Source organism: Drosophila elegans, unplaced genomic scaffold, assembly GCF_018152505.1.
Source record: "Drosophila elegans isolate 14027-0461.03 unplaced genomic scaffold, ASM1815250v1 contig_208, whole genome shotgun sequence".
In the NCBI taxonomy this organism is placed as follows: domain Eukaryota; kingdom Metazoa; phylum Arthropoda; class Insecta; order Diptera; family Drosophilidae; genus Drosophila; species Drosophila elegans.
The window spans coordinates 24,357,840-24,374,960 of record NW_024545578.1 but is presented as its reverse complement, the minus strand read 5'-3'; the positions used below and the strand labels follow the sequence as shown (position 1 = coordinate 24,374,960).

The 17,121-nt window shown below is 42.4% G+C and overlaps 1 protein-coding gene across 2 annotated transcripts; it reads right to left on the bottom strand.

Moving 5' to 3' along the window:
* Positions 1–3,206: 3,206 nt before the first annotated feature.
* On the bottom strand, positions 3,207–17,043 carry LOC108143235 (delta-1-pyrroline-5-carboxylate synthase). 2 transcript variants are annotated; one of them, XM_017267534.2, is made up of 12 exons: positions 16,801–17,043; positions 11,550–11,714; positions 10,379–10,519; positions 10,212–10,319; positions 9,971–10,138; positions 9,722–9,910; positions 9,461–9,656; positions 8,783–9,024; positions 6,808–7,065; positions 5,455–5,680; positions 5,080–5,358; positions 3,207–3,545 (listed from the first exon to the last, which is right to left on the bottom strand). In XM_017267534.2, exons 1-12 carry the CDS (start codon positions 16,894–16,896, stop codon positions 3,283–3,285), a joined length of 2,331 nt encoding a protein of 776 aa, XP_017123023.1. In that variant the 5' UTR covers positions 16,897–17,043; the 3' UTR covers positions 3,207–3,282. The 2 variants fall into 2 exon arrangements, with proteins under 2 accessions (XP_017123023.1, XP_041564377.1); XM_041708443.1 differs by lacking the exons at positions 3,207–3,545; positions 5,080–5,358; positions 5,455–5,680; positions 6,808–7,065 and adding an exon at positions 7,098–8,727.
* Between the last annotated feature and the right edge of the window lie 78 nt (positions 17,044–17,121).

Below are 17,121 nucleotides of genomic sequence, written 5' to 3'. Positions count from 1 at the left end.
CGGAGGGTCGGATGCACATCATTTCAATTGTATGAAAGTGTTCTGATTTCGGGTACTTCGCCTAGGACAACGCACTAGATTGCGATCTATGGTTTAAATCGATTTTCAACGTCACTGATGTTAATGAAATTAAGTTTGTTTCAGGAACTACATAGTAATTAGCTTAAGTATAGCTTACAACAAATATATATAAATGTTTACCAGATGGATATTTGGCTAAATCTTCTTTTAAATTCCGTTTGTTTGATGGTAAATCTAGCCTTTCATTCAACATTATAGATAAGCGGTGACCTTAAGCTTTAAAACTCAACCTTTTTTTCCCTACTCTTTTTTGGCTTAGTAGAATTTTAGTTAGGAATCCGATTTTCAAAAATAAACCTTTTCTACCCATGAACTAGAATTCGAAATGGATGGGAGCTTAGTGCTATTAATTGTAACCCTATGGATCCGAAATTTATTTTTCCACAAGCGTTTTTCAAGACTAAGACAACTAAACTATTCGTTTAGGAAAACTAAGTAAACTATGAATAAAACTTATACTTAAGCTTAAATAAACTAACATTTTTGTGGAGTAATCGTCTGAACAAATGTATAATAATTCCACAATTTATGTTTCTGCATTCCATAATCCTTTTTTTATATCAATAAATACAAATAATTAAAAAAATGGATGGACTGTATTAGTTTTTAATGTTTAACTAAACTGACAGAAACTGCCCACAATAATTCCAGTTAAGCTGTTTTAGAAACTCAATGATCCGCATTAAATGTTGGCAGTTTTTTGACAGAATAATCTGTTTTCATTAGCCCTTTAGACTTGTTAGCCCTATCACTAGCTGTTTTTTTGTGTGCGCTTTCAGGGTATTCAATTTGCTTCATTCCTACAAGCCATTTATCATTTAGTTTCATTTCGTCTCCGCTAAATTATGTCTGGCTGCCAACTTTGCTATGACTTCGACAAGAACAGAGAGGAGAACATAGAAAAATATGCGGCAGGACTTGTATAGGCATCTGATGATATATTTTTAAGTTTTTATATAAATAAACCCCCGCAAAGCGGCGGCAGCAGCAACAAGAACAACCCGCGAACAATACAATACAGTGGCCGGCCAGTTTTTGTTCTTGTTTTGGCAAGCGTCTTTTCCCCAGTTCGAGTATGAGAAATTTGTGCCAATGCTCTTTCGGTCCCCCACTCAGTCCATAGATGGTGTGGCCCGAATGTTGTCACACTCAAAAATGCAGCCATTGCATTTACACATGTTATAAATGTTGACGTTGTCGTGTGGATTTCATTGAAATCAAATTGAAAAAATAGAATTAAATAAATTTGCACAAGTCTGGCAGGCCAGAGGGGAAGCGGTGGGTCAACGGGCGATACGAGTGCATTCTGATTCGGCAATTTTGCGCCTGTCCCCCGATATCGCTCGATCTCAACGTGGCATTAGCCACAAGATTAATGCCTGCTATTCTAATTGAGTGTGCCCATCGGAGGGCGCCTGCAGCGAGTGCATTCCGCGGGCATTCCGTAAATGGGCAAACTTCCGACTCGAACTTCTGGCCCGTTAACTTTGCCAAGTGCTCGGCCACTGCGGAGCTCTACGTGACTGCCGTGCGGATCAGGTACGGACCCCGTCCACGTATCATTGTCCGCACGCGCGGCGAGCAGTTGAAAGAGGTAAAAATTATGCTCCCCCATGGGAAAGTTGTAGTTCCTTTGGCAGAGCAGATAACTGCAACAAGGGGTAGCTTGAGAAGTGAAAAAAAGTTACAATTGAAGTTATTTCTGACTTGGAATCCCATCGTGATGCCATTCTGATTGAATTAGTTTTTAAAAATATGTTGGTCCAGTAATTACCACAGTTGCATTAAAAGCAAACCAAATTTAAGTATCAGTTACATTGCACAAGATTAAATTCCAAATGTGTGAATCTGACATTACATTTTTATAAAACAGCTTGTTTTAGAAATTATAAAATCAGTTCTCTAAAATATAATTTTTTGCTTAAGAGCTCAACAACTTATTTGAATAAAAAAAACGTCAAAACTGAGACTATTGAAGTCATTCTGTCTTGGAATTTAGTTCTTTAAAATATGTTGGACAAGTAATTATCACAGTTTCATAGAAAGCAAATCAAATTTAAGTCTCAGTTTCATTGCATAAAATAAATCAGATTAAATTCCAAATGCCTGAATCTGTCATTACATTTTTATCAAAAGAAATGTTTAAGAAATTATAAAATAAGTCGCCTAAAATAAAATTTGTTTGTTTTAAAGCTTCAACAACATACTTGAATCAAACTTTTTAAATAAATCTTAAGCTTTTGTTTTATAAAAAACATAGACTTACTTGTCGTTTTCTCATTGAATTGAATGTAAATGATTCAATTTGGCAGGCATTCAAGGATATCTAAAATATATATCTTACCTTTTGCGGTTTTGTACTCGAGTGGTCTTCAACGGCTTTAGCTTGGTATTGCTTTCCGAAACTTCTGAGTCTTCCCTGGCACTGACTGACCCCAACGTCTAGGTGGTTCGAAGTTTGTAAAGAAAAATACCCCGAAAAAGTTAGCGCGTTGACAGGACGATCCACCTTTGGTGCCAGAACCAAATGCCACGCCTCCTGCGCCCCCAGCTCCAGCAGCGGCTGCTGCTAAGGTTGCTTTCACGGCTTCTGCAGCCAGCACGCAATGCGGAAACTTTCACCAAAGTGAAAGAGAGTGAAAGGGTGGCGAGCTGGTCTGGGAAACTTGCCCCAGTGCACATAAAAATTAAAATACTTGCCACGCGGTTGCATAGCAAGCTGAAGATGCCGCAGGGGCATGAAGCTTCTCGCTTCACGTTCCATGGCTAATTTATGATTTGTAATAGGAATATGCGTATACACATAATACTCGCAAAGATTGAAACTTTAAGCGGAATTCTTGCAGCGCTTTCCAGTTAACTCTACTTCCCCCCTTTTTCCTCCTCCATCGGTGGAGCAGCACCGGAACTTTGGCTGGAAACTTTGCCAGCTTCACCAACTTTGCCAGCCAACCCAAGACAAGGGCTGACAGTTTTAACAACGCCACACTCCCCTGCTTTATTAATTACACAAGTTGTCTCGGCAAATATTTTTCACTCAAATTAATTTCTCCCATGTGGCCACGACGGCAGCTGTCACCGCCCCCCAGTAATTACCCTTCGCTCGGAGTGCACTTCTCGCAAGATGATGGAACAACAATCTATTTGGACACCTACAGCTAAGTACATCTAGAACTGGACCTGGTCCTGGACCTGGACCGCTTAGTCCAGTGGCAGACTCTCGTGCAGCCACGTGCGTCCGCCTCCCTCGGCGAAGTCGGCGGCGGCGTGATCCTGTCCATTGAGGATCCACTTGGTGGTCAGCAGCCCCTCCACGCCCACGGGACCGCGGGCGTGGATGCGGGCGGTCGAGATGCCCACCTCGGCGCCAAGTCCAAACCGGAAGCCGTCCGCGAACCGTGAGCTGGCGTTGTGGAACACACAGGCGCTGTCCACGCTGCCCAGGAAATGCTTGGCCGCCGCATCTGCAAATGGAAATAGAAATGGTAGTGAAAGTGGAAATGGAAATGGAAATGGAAATGGGGAAACTCAGAGACTGTACAAATTGTGGGACTGCGGCACTTGGACATGCACACCAACCAGGGCAGTGCCCACACGGACCGGCGAAAGAAAGTGTTGAATAAAATTAATTTCCCAAATGATTTAAATTTGTTGTGGCAAACTGCGGGGATCGCATGCATGTAAAAGTTTGCACGCCAAAACTTGCCCCGACTCGAATTAGGATTCGGGTTTGGTTTCGGTTTCGGTTTCAAGTTGCAATGGCTGAATTGCTGAAGAAGTGCATGCTAGTACGGCATTGAGGGCTAAATTAAATTAATGTTAGAGATATGGGGTGGTCATGCCATCGGCAGCACGAAGTGTAGAGTTAAGTACTCAAATGCTCATTCATTTAAAATAATAGTGGTGGAATTCTTCAAAACATACTGACGAACTAACAGAGAAATGCCATGCTATACGAAAACTTCTGAGCAATAGAAAAATTACTTGCTAAATTAAATAAAAAATTTGCCAACTAACTAAAATACCCCTACCTTTTGGGAAAAGGAAACTATTAGAAATTAATAGAGAAATGCCATGCTTTACCAAAACTTCTGAACCATTGAAAAACCATCTGCTTAATTTGATAAACAAATTTTGTTAAATTCATAGAAAAAATACTTTTACCTTTTGGGTAAAGGAAACTATTAGAAATTTATAGAGAAATGCCATGCTATACCAAACTTTCTGCACAATAGAAAAACATTTGATAAACTTGATAAAAAATTAGCTAACTTCATAGAATTCCTCAAAACATACTGACGAATTTATTGAGAAATGCCATGCTATAGCAAAACTTCTGAACAATAGAAAAACCATTTGCTAAATTTGATAAAAAATTTGCTAACTTCAAAGAAAAATACCCTTACCTTTTGGGTAAAGGAAACTATTGGAAATTAATAGGAAAATGCATGATATACCAAAACTTCTCAACAATAAAAAAAACCATTTGCTAAATTTAATAAAAAATTTGCTAACTTTATAGAAAAAATACCCTTACCCTTTGGGTAAAGGAAACTATTAGAAATTAAAACAGGATACATTATTTAAAGTACAATTACTCCTCACAAAGGAAGTTAATTAGCAGTCGAACGGGAAACTATCACGCTATTCCCTGCCTAATTTCATATGTTTCTGCACACCCTGTTGACTCGTAATGTGGAGAATTATTTCCAGTTGCTTGAAACAGATAATGCATATGTTCTGCAGCACATTTAAATTCAGACTCTGTATCCACCTCTCCTTCCTCTAAGCCCGCAAAACCAAACTATCTGCAGCAAAAGCCATTATGAGGACTCCTCCGACGGCAGTTCGCAATTCTCATTGCTCCACAAAACCAACTCAAATTGGAATGAAACTAAGCGCCGGGACAAAGTGGGGCCACAATGGGGGAGGGGACCATTTTTCAACTTCGATTGCCGGCAATCGAAATTAATTTTCAATTTTCCGACATTTCGTTACCATTTTCCGTAACAATGACATCCGTGTGGCTGCTGCCGTACGTATGGATGTGATTAATGGCCTCGTCCAGGCTGGGCACAATCTCGATGCAGCACTCGAGGGCGCCGTACTCGTGCTTCAGGCTCTTGGCCGCCGGGGGGCCAAAGGTCAGCTGCTGGTTCAGCCGGGGGCCGGCATAGATTTTGACGCCCTCGCGCTTCAGCATGTTGCAGACATCGCTGAAGATTGCGCCACTCATCAGGTCCTCGTGAATGAGCAGGGTCTCCATGGCATTGCAGGCTGAAATGACGAAACGAAATGGATTGGGATTAGAGCTCCGTTTCTGGGTCAATTGAAGGGGCTATAGGGCTGCAGGGTCGTAGAGCTGTTGCCTACCCGCCGGATAGTCGCACTTGGCGTCGCGCGCAATGCGCAGGGCCTTCTGCAGATCCGCATCCCGGTCGATATACACGTGACAGACACCCTCGGCGTGGCCCAGGACGGGGATGTGCAGCGACTGCTGCTGGATGCTGCGCACCAGCTCCGAGGAGCCACGCGGGATGATCAGGTCGATGTGGTTCTCCATGGACAGCAGGTCGCTGATTTCCTCGCGCGTGGAAACCTTTAACAGTGAACTCAGTGTTACAAATATTTCATATAAACTTAAATTAAATTTAACTAAAGACTTCCAATTAGTATTTTAAAAAGTTTTGAATTTTGTTAAGTATTAAAAATCGTTAACTGTACAGTAAAATCTCATTTCAAGTGACTCAACACAACAGGTGTAATTCACTAATTTTTTTCTAGGAGTTCTAGGAATTTTATTCACACTGTGCTGATAAATCTTTTTTCATTCATTATCATTCTTTTATGGATCCTAATCACAAATTATAGTTTTAAAAAGTTCACACTTTAAATGCTTGCAGAATTTTTTAAAAAATTTACTCTGTTTTTCTCTGATGGTAATCGAAAATTTTTTAATTTAACCCTTTTTGGAATGGACTCCAGGCTTTTTTAGCTTAATTACGAAATCTTGTATATATTATAAATTTTATTTAATTAAATAAACATTTTTTTCAAACAACTTTATCTTGTTTTTGAGTTTAAGAGAATTAAAAAGCCAATTGTCCGCTTTAGCTTAAATTAATATTAGCAAACATTTTGATTTGGTTTTACTATTAATTCGACTGCTTTAGCATTTGCCTTGCCTTAAAATGTTTTTTTGCCAAGGCAAATCAAGAGTAAAGTCTGAAAAATATTTCCCTGGATATAATATCTTAGTATGTGATATATAATAATAAATTTGTTTGCAAACTATTGAAATCCGAATTCTATCAAATTAATTTTTTCCATTCAATGAAACTAATAAATTTTATACATAAATGTAATATCTTGAGCTGTGACTACAAGCCTAGAAGTATGTTCGTACACCCAGAGAAAAACTACACAGTAAAATTAACAATAAACTATTTAAAGATAACATTGTTTTTCAAAAAAACATGATAACGTAATTATTAACATTGGTTTACCCAATAGTAAAAGTGTAGATTTACATTTTATTTTAATTTAATGTGAAACCCACCCCTGAATCAGTACCGAAAATATTTAATTGAATGTGAAAATATTTGCTTGTTACATGTTTTTTCTCTGGGTGTAGATATGATATTTAAATTATTCACATTCATTTAGTACCGGTCTGCCGAACACAGCATATTCTTGGCTTAACCCAACGCACCAACGTATACTCACCAGGGACACGGCGTGCTCCGCTCCCACGGTGGCCAGCGCCTCCTTGACCAGTTCCATCAGCGCCTTGTTGCTGTGGGCCGCCTCCTTGCCGCCCTTGAGGAGCAGGCCGTTGGCCGAGGCCATCGCCAGGGCGGCGACCTGGGGCAGCGAGTCTGGGCGGGATTCGAAGATGACCAGCAGGACGCCGATGGGCACGGTGACCTGCTTCAGCTCCAGCTGATCGGCGAGGCGGGTGCGTCTGAGGACGCGTCCCACATTCTGCAAAGAAAGCGGGTCGAGATGAGAAGGAAATGTGAATCGGGGTAGTGAGAGCCAATTCACAAGTCAGCGTAAATCGCATAACGCATACGCCATGTGGGACCGGGCCATAAAAATAACTCGATATTTATGCGACAGTTTTAGTCGCAAGGAGAGCCATACACATACACTCGCCCCGCACATCGATTCCCAGGCGTCCATTTTGAGGCGTTACATAAATCAAGTCGCTCGGCGCGTCGTAATCTTTATTTATTTTTAATGGCCTGCTGTCCAATGCCCCCGCCTCCGACCCCGCCCCTCGCGGCGAGTCCTTCGTCCTTGCGCTGTAGTGAGAAATCTCTGGAAAATTGGCTGCAGATAACATAAAGAGATTGCGGACTGGCCTGGACTTGACTGGCCTTGTTTGCATAGAGTGGCGCTTCGACGCAGAAGGAGTCCTCCTTTACTTCGTGTCCAACCACTTAACTCGACTTGGGCGCTGGGTAAATTTGGTTATATGGTCATTATTATTGACTCTGGCGTATTGTAGGACGTCAAACTTTAAATTATATTTGCAAAGGACAATTGGATAAGTCGAAGACGATGTAGTGGCGCCTTGGAAGGATGCAGAGTAAAGTTGGACAAGGTTATTGGGGGTCATAAAGTATGCGCCGGAAATTAAAAATCCGTGTGAGAAAGTGTATTCCTGCCAGTATTTCATTTTCGCAAATATCTTCACCTAATACTGTTGGGCTACTAAGTTATTCAGTATTTATTTCGCAATATAAGTTTATGTGAAGTGTAAGTAGCCCGGGTAATTGAAAACTGAAGCACTGCCTATTAAACTTTGTAACGCTTCTGGGCCCAGAGGCCAAACAATGTGTGTGGCATTTGTTTGTCGCACGACAAAATAAAACAGAAAAAGTGGCACAAAAAAAAGAAGAGAAACACTTTCGCCACTGGAGCGACATTTATTGAGTGCGTTATGGTTTTTCTGTATTCCCAGACAGCTCTCCTTTTTATGATTTTTCACGCTGCCGCCATTTTGTGTCACAATTTCGCTTGCCATTTTTACAATAAACTCATGTTCCCGTCCTCGATGGAAAAAGTTTTTCCCAGAAAAAACATGAGGGAAACTTTCTGCGTTTCCGCACAATCACATCCAATAAAACGGTTGGCTTGGGAGGGCAACTGTGGCCCCCATCCCTGCGATATTCGATCAACTCTGTCTGGCTCTAAAAGGGGATAGGGGCAGGGTCAAGGGTCAGGACAGGGATAGGATGCGGGCTAATGTCACCGGCAAGACACCAAACGAGAACGCATACAAGAAGCTGTCTTTTATCTTCCACTTGCTTAGCTGCCACCCCATCCTGGCAACTTCCGGGCATATCGGGCACATCGGGCTGCTCCGATGATGACTGCTCCCTGGGCAGACTGTTGGGTCACCATTCGATCGAGCACCGAGTGCCCCGCAGCTGGGGTGTCAATTTTTGTTGAAGTGTAAAATTGCTTCCAGATTTCATAATGCTGTTAAAGCACGGCAAACTGCACATGGCTCTCCGAGTGCGCCTTTGTCGGAGCTCATGAAATGGCCATTTTGCCGGGCAGACAAATCCCGGCCAGGAGACTAACTCGATTTGGGGCTGACTTTTCGACACTGCAGCAAATGCAATTTGCCCGAACCTTTTCAGGGGTCGGAGGTAGTTAGGTAGTTAGGTAGTTAAGTGACTGAACCTACCTTGTGACTGTCCTCGGCGATTTGCTTGAGGCCCACGGACAAGTTCTTCAGCTTGGCCGAGTTGAGCGAGAGGCGCGACAGCAGCGGCTTGGCCAGCCCGTTCTTCTGGGCCTCGGCCAGGTCCTTGGCGTTCGCGTCCAGGACGAACTTCTCGCGGCTCACCAGCAAATCGGCCAGGGTGTTGACGGCACTGGCCCTCTGGGCGGCGGTCAGGGCCTGCATCTGGCGACTCCCGGTGCGCGCTGCAAGCAGAAGGGAAGGAAGTTGGCGAAAACAAGTTGCATCTGCCTAATTAACAGGCACTTTCGGCCAGCTGCTGCAACTGGCCGTAATAACAATTAAATGAAGTTAAGCAACGGCACTTTAGAACCTCCTAAAGTACCTCACTCCCCCCTCACTTTCGCATCCTGTTTGGATGGTGTGAGCCCTTGTCATCCACTGTTACCATCCCGCCTGGGAACATTATTGTCGAAGTTTTCTGTAGCCAGCTTAAAGCATCGCTCCGGATGATTGGCCATCGATGCGGTGGCAGGTGGGCACGCTAAACCGCTAATTATGCGCTCCACTTGAGAGCTGAGTGCTCGCCGCCTAAACCGCTTTTCATTGTCTAGCCACACAATTCGCCGCCATTATCCTTTCGCCCGGCTCTAAGTTCAATTATCCCTGCGGTCCACTCACCATTCTCGGCCATCACCTCGACGGGCACCGTGTTGGCGCTCTCGGTGGCCTCCGTGAAGAAAGTGCCCACCTTCCGGCCGCCAATTATGGTCTTGATGGCCTTCTCCTGCATGCCGTTGCAGATGACCACGCTGACGCCGCGATCCAGGGCCCAGGTGGCCGCCTTCACCTTGGAGTCCATGCCGCCAGTGCCCACCTGAAAGGGTCGGATAAGTGGCTTAAGATTGCTGGGAAGGGAGGGGGTTGTTGGCTCGGGATTACCTTTGACTTCTTGCCAAACTCGATGGTGTTGGTGTCGTCGCTGGTGTAGGTGTGCATCAGCTTAGCCCCGTCCTCCCACGGCGGCTTGTTGTAGATGCCATCGACGTCCGACATGAGGATTAGCAGGTCCGCCTGCACCTCGGCGGCCAGCATGGCAGACAAGCTGTCGTTGTCCTTAATGGGAATGCCCTGGACGAGAAGGATAAGTCAACCTGGTCACGTGCCAGAGGCAGGGATGGTCGAACTCACCCTCCTTGCTCCGCCGGCTGGCTCGTCGTCACGTATGAACATCGGCGGGGAGACGGCATCGTTGGTATTTATGATTGGCACAATATTAAGGCTAATTAATTCGGAGAGCGTGCAGAAGAGATTGTTGCGTGTCTCCTCGTTGTAGAAATCCGGCTTGGTCACCAGCACCTAAGCCCAAACAGCCATCAAGGCCCACTCAAATCTGTGTGTCTAATTAGTGGCTGGATGTGGTCCCACTCACCTGAGCTATCTTGACGCCGTACTGGGCAAACATTGCGTCGTACAGGGACATCAGACCGGACTGACCCACCGCAGCCGCAGCTCGCGGTTCCAGTGTGGCGCCATCGAACTAATTTCGGAGATCAAAAAAGTCGGTTAGTGCTAAACCTGGCTTATTCCGGCAGCTACCTCTTTGCTGTCCTTTGGGTTGAGGGTCTCACGCATCGACAGCGACATGAGCAGCTCCTGGGCGAGCTTCTGTTTCCCGAAGGCCACTGCTCCACTGGTGACCATCATCACCTCACGACCCTCCAAGTGGCACTCGGCAACCTGAACAGTGAAAAATGGTGGGATTGCACATAAAATAAGCATATTTTGAACATAATGTAAGCTAACTGAAAAAGCTTGTATTTCATTGTACCCCAATTACAAACTCAGTATATAGCTAGTATAGTATAGAGCTCTGCACGAGTTAAGTTTAGAATTAGCTCCGACCTAAAGCTTGAACTGTTTGTCTATGACTTAGGAATTACAGGTCATGGATAAATGGAATCATCGAGTAAAAGCTCATGAGCTATGATTACATTATCTTGTTTCAATTTAATCAAGCTCACATTACTCGAACAGTAAAGGCTCAAACAGCTCAAAGGGTTCAATTTCAAACATTTTCAACTAATGGCTTTGGACCTATTTCCTCCAGGATTTAACCTACTCCAATTTAGAGACACAGAAAAACCAATAACAATTAAAGATTGCTTACTTATTTTAAATTTTGTTATTCGTGGTTGCAAAGAAAAAACGGAATGTTAGAAATTAAAAAGGTTGTCATGTTTTAAGATAGATAATCAGATCTCTTTTCGACTTGCAATACTCCATTTCATGTATTAAAAGTTAACTTTAATTGTAGAATATGTACTTGTTATACAAATAAAATTAAAATACATCCCGAATTGCTTTGATCAAATTGCATTGCTAATGTGACATTTCACAGCTCTGATCCAATAAATGAACTACTCAAGTTTATGATTCCAATCAAACTTTTATTTCGATCAAATCGAATAGCTCATCGTAAAAATCTGGAAGCTGAGCTATTTGTACGGGGAGTCTAAGGGCTCTCCGAGTATACTCGTAACCAATAATATTATGGGAATCACTTTAGTTTCGTAATGAACCAGAAAGGTGTCTAAAAGTATGCAATGAAAAAAGAACATAATTTTTCGGAATGACCCACACGGATTTTCGGACTGAAATATATTGTTGCATACTCTTAGGCACCATTTTAAGCGGGCTTCAAACCCTAGTCGCATAGTACATATTTATGCAGTACATATTTATACATATTTATTGCCATTAATCTTACCTGTTCCACGATCGAGGCCAGTCGCCCGAGTGCTAGTCCATGGTTGTCCTCGCGGGTAATGACTGCACTGCCCAGCTTGACCACCAACCTCCGGGCGTACTTCAGTTGGCTGCGCTCCGTGAAGGTGGGATGCGCCTTTTCCAAACGCCGCTCCGGCGACACCAGCTGAAAAGATCGTAAATCATTAGGCACCGTCTTCTAGGCCAAGTCCACTGTCTTATCGGCAATACCAACGCCAATCGGCGAAAACAGCTCGGAAAGGGGAGGTCATAAATTGCGACAGCACCAACGTAAGCCATAAAAACAACAAAGCGCGGCATAAATGGCAATCCAATTAATTAAACAGTCCCTGTCGAATGCACCTAATCAGTTTGTAATCAGCACAACTGCAACACCAAAGACCCTTCCCTGCTGGCTTTATTCGAATTTCTAATAATCATTATGTGTGTTAATTGGTTTTTTAGCCAGCGGCGCGTGGTCAAAAAGTCAGTTAGTCGAACACGCAATGCATAATCAATTTTAAATTACTGCTAATTGAATTTTACAATTCCAACATGGGTCCATTATACATCGGATCTCAAACACGAGGTGCTCTAATTAAAAGGGCTTTAGTTCTTAAATTCAAGAGTTTTTTAGAAATGTATATGTCTGGGAATCAAAGTTCAAATACTTTTTTTTTCGATTGATTGTTCTGATTACTTTTTTGCAAAATCCTAATCCTGTGGGATAAAATGTATAATAGATATGATGATTGCTCTTTTGCAACCTTTGAGAACATTACAAATAAGAAATAACTTTGAAATCAAGAGTCCCGACTACAAGGTGCTCATTACTTGTACATTACTTTATGGAAAACGATCAACTAAAATAATAATTGAGTTATAATATCCCTGAAAATGGCTTGATCTACATAATTATCAAAAAAGGGAAAATTTCAATTTGTGACCATTTACTAGAAGTATTCTATTATTTTTAACTAAAGAATAAAATCAAAGCTGACACATATATTGATTGGAAGCTGAATTCATGTTGTTAACTTCAAGTATGAGCAAGGATAACTCTCATTTCTATTGCGTTACAATCTTCTAACCAATAGGTATTATAGCAACCTTTGCACGGGTAAAAAAACAGGATAAGATTAGCACGTCGAGGAGATAACTGCTGAGAAAACAGCCGAGCAAACAACAAATTTGCTTTTCCTACCCCAACAGCTGCAGCTCATCATGCCACCTCGCTCATCCATCAATCAAAAGTATTTTTATTAGCTTTTCCTTTTCTTTTTTCGCCCCATGCTCCATAGATTTGTTTGGGTGGTAGCTTTGATTGCCTTTCAGGCGCAATAACATCAAATCAGGGGCTTTTTTTCATACAACTCAGCGCATTTGTCGTGTCAATTATTTCAGAAAAATCAACTCAATTTGAGGCGTAAATATTTTGATTTCGTTACATTCGTCTGACAATTGTGATGGCAAGTGTCAAGTGCAGCTAAATAAAATCGTTCGTCGACAATCACAAATGTTGTTTTGTTTACTTTGTTTAATTGTTCGTCCGCTCACCGCTTGTTATCACAAAGTACATTTTTATCACTATCGCAAAGAAATCCAAAAGCAAAACAACCAAGTACGTTTTATAACTCTGTCTGGCTCGACCACCGCTCTGAAACCTATTTTTGGTTTTGCCGGCTAGCATGGCGTATGCGTGATAGTGAATGCATTGAGTCGAAGGTCAGGAGTGGCCCCAGGCCTTAGCTCCCAATTCGATTGTTTTTCAATTGAATCTCAGATAGTGACAGGAATAGCCGATTCCCCATCTCCCGTCTGAACAGTGTCTGAGGCCTGTCAAATGCGCTGACACTCTGCGTAATTACTGAGCAATTAAGGCTGGCTCTTCCTACAAACATGTGCTGTGGCTCATTCCCGTTTTCACTCTTATCTACAGTCCGGCCCAACCTTGTAAGACTCCCGCAGCCCTTGACAGATGTTCGACGATGATGTTTGTGGGTCCCCTGGTACGTTGTCGTTCCTGGTCGCAGGCTGCCTGTCGGGATGCGTTTTCGCTTGTTTCCCAAATGCTTTATGTCCCGGTTTCCATCTACTTTGGCTATTTTTCATGTGACTATACCAGGTACTCGAAAATTATATGGGCTAATTAGAATCGGAAAGACTTACATTTCATTTGAATGAAGTCTCATCAGTTAGAAGTAATTTTTTAGGGGTTAGTCAAACGGACAACTGAAAATAGTTTTTTTACGAAATCAAGTTTATACTTCTAATAAATTTAAAGTAGTTTGTTAATCAGTCTGGTTTTTGGAGACAACTGAAGAAATAACTTAAAAAACATTTAAAGGAGCGTATTTTTAATTATTCACAATTAAACTTATTAATAATAATTTGGTAACTAATGCAAGTACAATCTGCCGTCTCTTAAACCAAGCCGAGCTTTACCTGACGTAAATATGATTAAATTTTATAAAAAAATAAATAAAAATCTTTCTTGATTGCCCCACAATATAAAAAACTTGTTTATTTTCAATCATACTGGGTATGCTCACAAATGGATAACCAAGTGCTTTAGCCAGCTGGTTCTTTAATGTACTGATTTTTATACATCAATATATTGACAAATACTTTTATTTAGTGTAATCGTCAGCATTAACTGAGTATTTTGAAAGTGGTCCTAAGTGATTTTTCACCCAATACTTGTTAGGTACAAGGGTATATTCTGTTAGCCGCGAAAAGGAAGGAATTCAAAATCTCCTAAGAGTAACTAATCAATTTTTTCATCTTATCCTGACTTCGGAACTGTTTGGTACCAAATATTTTTTTTCAAATCTTTTTCAGGAACGTAAGCAAATCACTTTGTATTAATGGGGTTCTTGAACGCGGAGTTCTTTCCTCCAGTCGCGAATCAAATGCTGGGTATCTTATAGTCGGGTGTGCTTTGTGCTACCACATGTGTTGCTCCATTTTTTTATGATGTGCCCCGCACACGCACGTCTCGAGAAGAGGGTAGAGTCCGAGACCGAAGGCGCCATAACTGCCAGCACGTGTCAAAATGAAGTGAGTCAATGGGTGGAGGTGGTGCCGCGTGGTGGTGGGTGGGGGGCAGGGTAAAGGGTGCTCGAACGACCCTGACCTAGGCAAATCGTTTTGAGTGTCAAGGGCTGAGCCCGATGTCGGACATATGCAAATGCGGCGGCGAGGAAGCCTGACGGCAGGACACAGTCCTTGCCTGAGGGCGAGCAGCGCAAATGGTGTTGCATGTTTAAAGGGGTTTTGAGTTTATTGTAAAGCCGACCTCTCACTCCCTCTTCCCGCTCGCTCTGATGGACTGCCATATTTACACTTTTAGAATTTATTTGAACACGTTTTTGCATTTGCCTGACCCAGAAGTCTGGCACGGTCCAGCAGCTGTCATGCTGTGACAACATTTTATCAGCTTGTCGGGCACTTTTCCCTTTCCCGCTGAGCACAGCACTCGACTGGTTTCCATGTTAGTGGAAATCAGACCGAAACTGTAAATGATTTACAGCTTTGAGAGGCGTCAGCCGAGAGTCCTTCGATCGATGCTCATTCAATTAGCCGGACCCCTTTCTTGATGGCCCATTTGTCCCAGTTTATGGCCTGGTTAAGGGTTACGCCGAAACCCTTTCAAGCTGTTGTTGGTCAGCCATAAAGAACATGGAGTGGAATATTACGATAGTGTTTTGTTGCTTCGATTGGCATCTGATTAGACATAAGTGGCAGGGAAAATTTTAAACAGCTGTTAAAGGTTCCCCCCCAATCAGCTATAGCTTTTAAAGGTTTATGCAATCAAAAAACTAGACTTGTGCGACCCACCGAATTGTTGCTCATCGTTCCCACAGCCATCTTATCAGTGAACCAGGGGACCCCAAAAAAAACAACACCCCTAGACAATGGCTTCGCACTCAATAGTCATGACTCCGCGTGCTATAATTTTCCCCTTCACTAACGTCAAGTCAAATCATGCAAACAAAACACTTTTACAACTTTTTTCAATCATACTTACTACTATTTTATTACTTAGTTTTACTCTAGTACTGAACCAAAGACGCAAAAACATATAAAATCTTTATGCCTTGAACCAAAATGAACCGAGGAACATTGCGTATACGACAAGTAAACTGAAATAGTTGTTAAGAGAGCGGAATTTTTCCGGCTAATATAGTTGAATTTATTTAAGTGGAACTGCAATTGACAGTATTTTTGAGTTGTTTTTTGCCACTCGGTCAAAACATAAAAGAATTTTTTAACTCAAAAAATAATACGAATATATGTGCATTTTGTCAAAATTCATTTCAGGCTTTGCATCAGGACTTCTCCAAATAAAGGACCCCTGTAAAGACCCACCAAGTTGTCGCTCATCGAGTCACCGTATCAGGGGACCCAGAAAGCCTTCACGCTCAATCGTCATGACTCGGGGCGCCATAATTTTCCCCTTCGCCGAAATCAACATTAATCAACGCTTATCGGTCAATAGACTGCCGATTTCTTAATAGCTTTTTAAGTATATTTTTTTATGTATACGTAAGTATGTTAAATAGAGTGGACCTTTAAAATATTAATATTAACAAGAAAATTTCTTGAAGTGCAGAGTCACTATAACAAGCTAAGAGCGAGCAGCACCTCAAATTTCCAAAAATATATATTTGAACGGTTTGGAAAATGTTTGAATAAGTCAATAGATATGAACCGAATAAACACATTAAGCTTTATAACTAGGGTCTTCCATATCCCAGAGTGACACTACAGAAGTTCCCGATTTGTGGGCGTAAGAGTGGGCAGATGGACAGATCCTGATCAAAAAGTATATATACATTTTACTGGTTCGGAAACGCTTCCTTCCACCAGTTACATACTTTTCAACGAATAGAATGAATTCAATATACCCTTTTATGACCAACATAGAATATTAAATATATGGTGGATATATGATTTCCTTTGTTGTGTGTTGTGAGGAAATAACAAAGAGCCTTAAAAGAATGATTCCCACTCTGAACCAGTTTCCAACCGGTTTCGTCACTGCTCATTTGATTCTCCTGACCTGAACACAAAGAACTGATAACGTTTGATCAGCAATCAAAGGTCCATTTGCACTGGCACAAAACCGAGACGGACTTTGCATTCAAGAACTTTTCCACCGGCACATAGACGAGTGGTGGAATCACTGTCACCGGAGTCACTTCGGCACTCCGTCAGTTCGGCACTCCGGTTATATAAACCCCACTCACTGGCTGTCGGGGTCCGTGGGAGCTGGCCGCTCGCCAGGCGTTTCTGGAGAAGCCGTTGCGCAGGCTCTGGGCCAGGTGGAAGCTGTTGCACAGCATTTTGGGCAGTTAGGCTCAGGATCGAATGATTTTAGTGGAACGGATCGGAACGGATCTACTGCAAATCACGGAACGCGCTCGAAACCGCACCTCAAAGCCCGACAAGTTGTACTGAGGCGAACCAACGGACTGACCGCCTTGGTCGCTGGTCGAGATAATGTGGGGCAAACATGTGTAATTGTAAGTGTTCATTGCGATTGCGATTAAAATTTGGTGTGCGGGGCG

Bases quoted from the DNA above. Each gene is read 5' to 3' on its own strand.
- LOC108143235 (XM_017267534.2), bottom strand. From the start codon at position 16,896: ATGCTGTGCAACAGCTTCCACCTGGCCCAGAGCCTGCGCAACGGCTTC. The intron at 9,657-9,721 runs GTAATCCCGAGC...CGACCCTTTCAG, and splicing joins AGTTTGGCAAGAAGTCAAAG to GTGGGCACTGGCGGCATGGA. The intron at 9,025-9,460 runs GTGAGTGGACCG...TTCTGCTTGCAG, and splicing joins CGAGGTGATGGCCGAGAATG to CGCGCACCGGGAGTCGCCAG.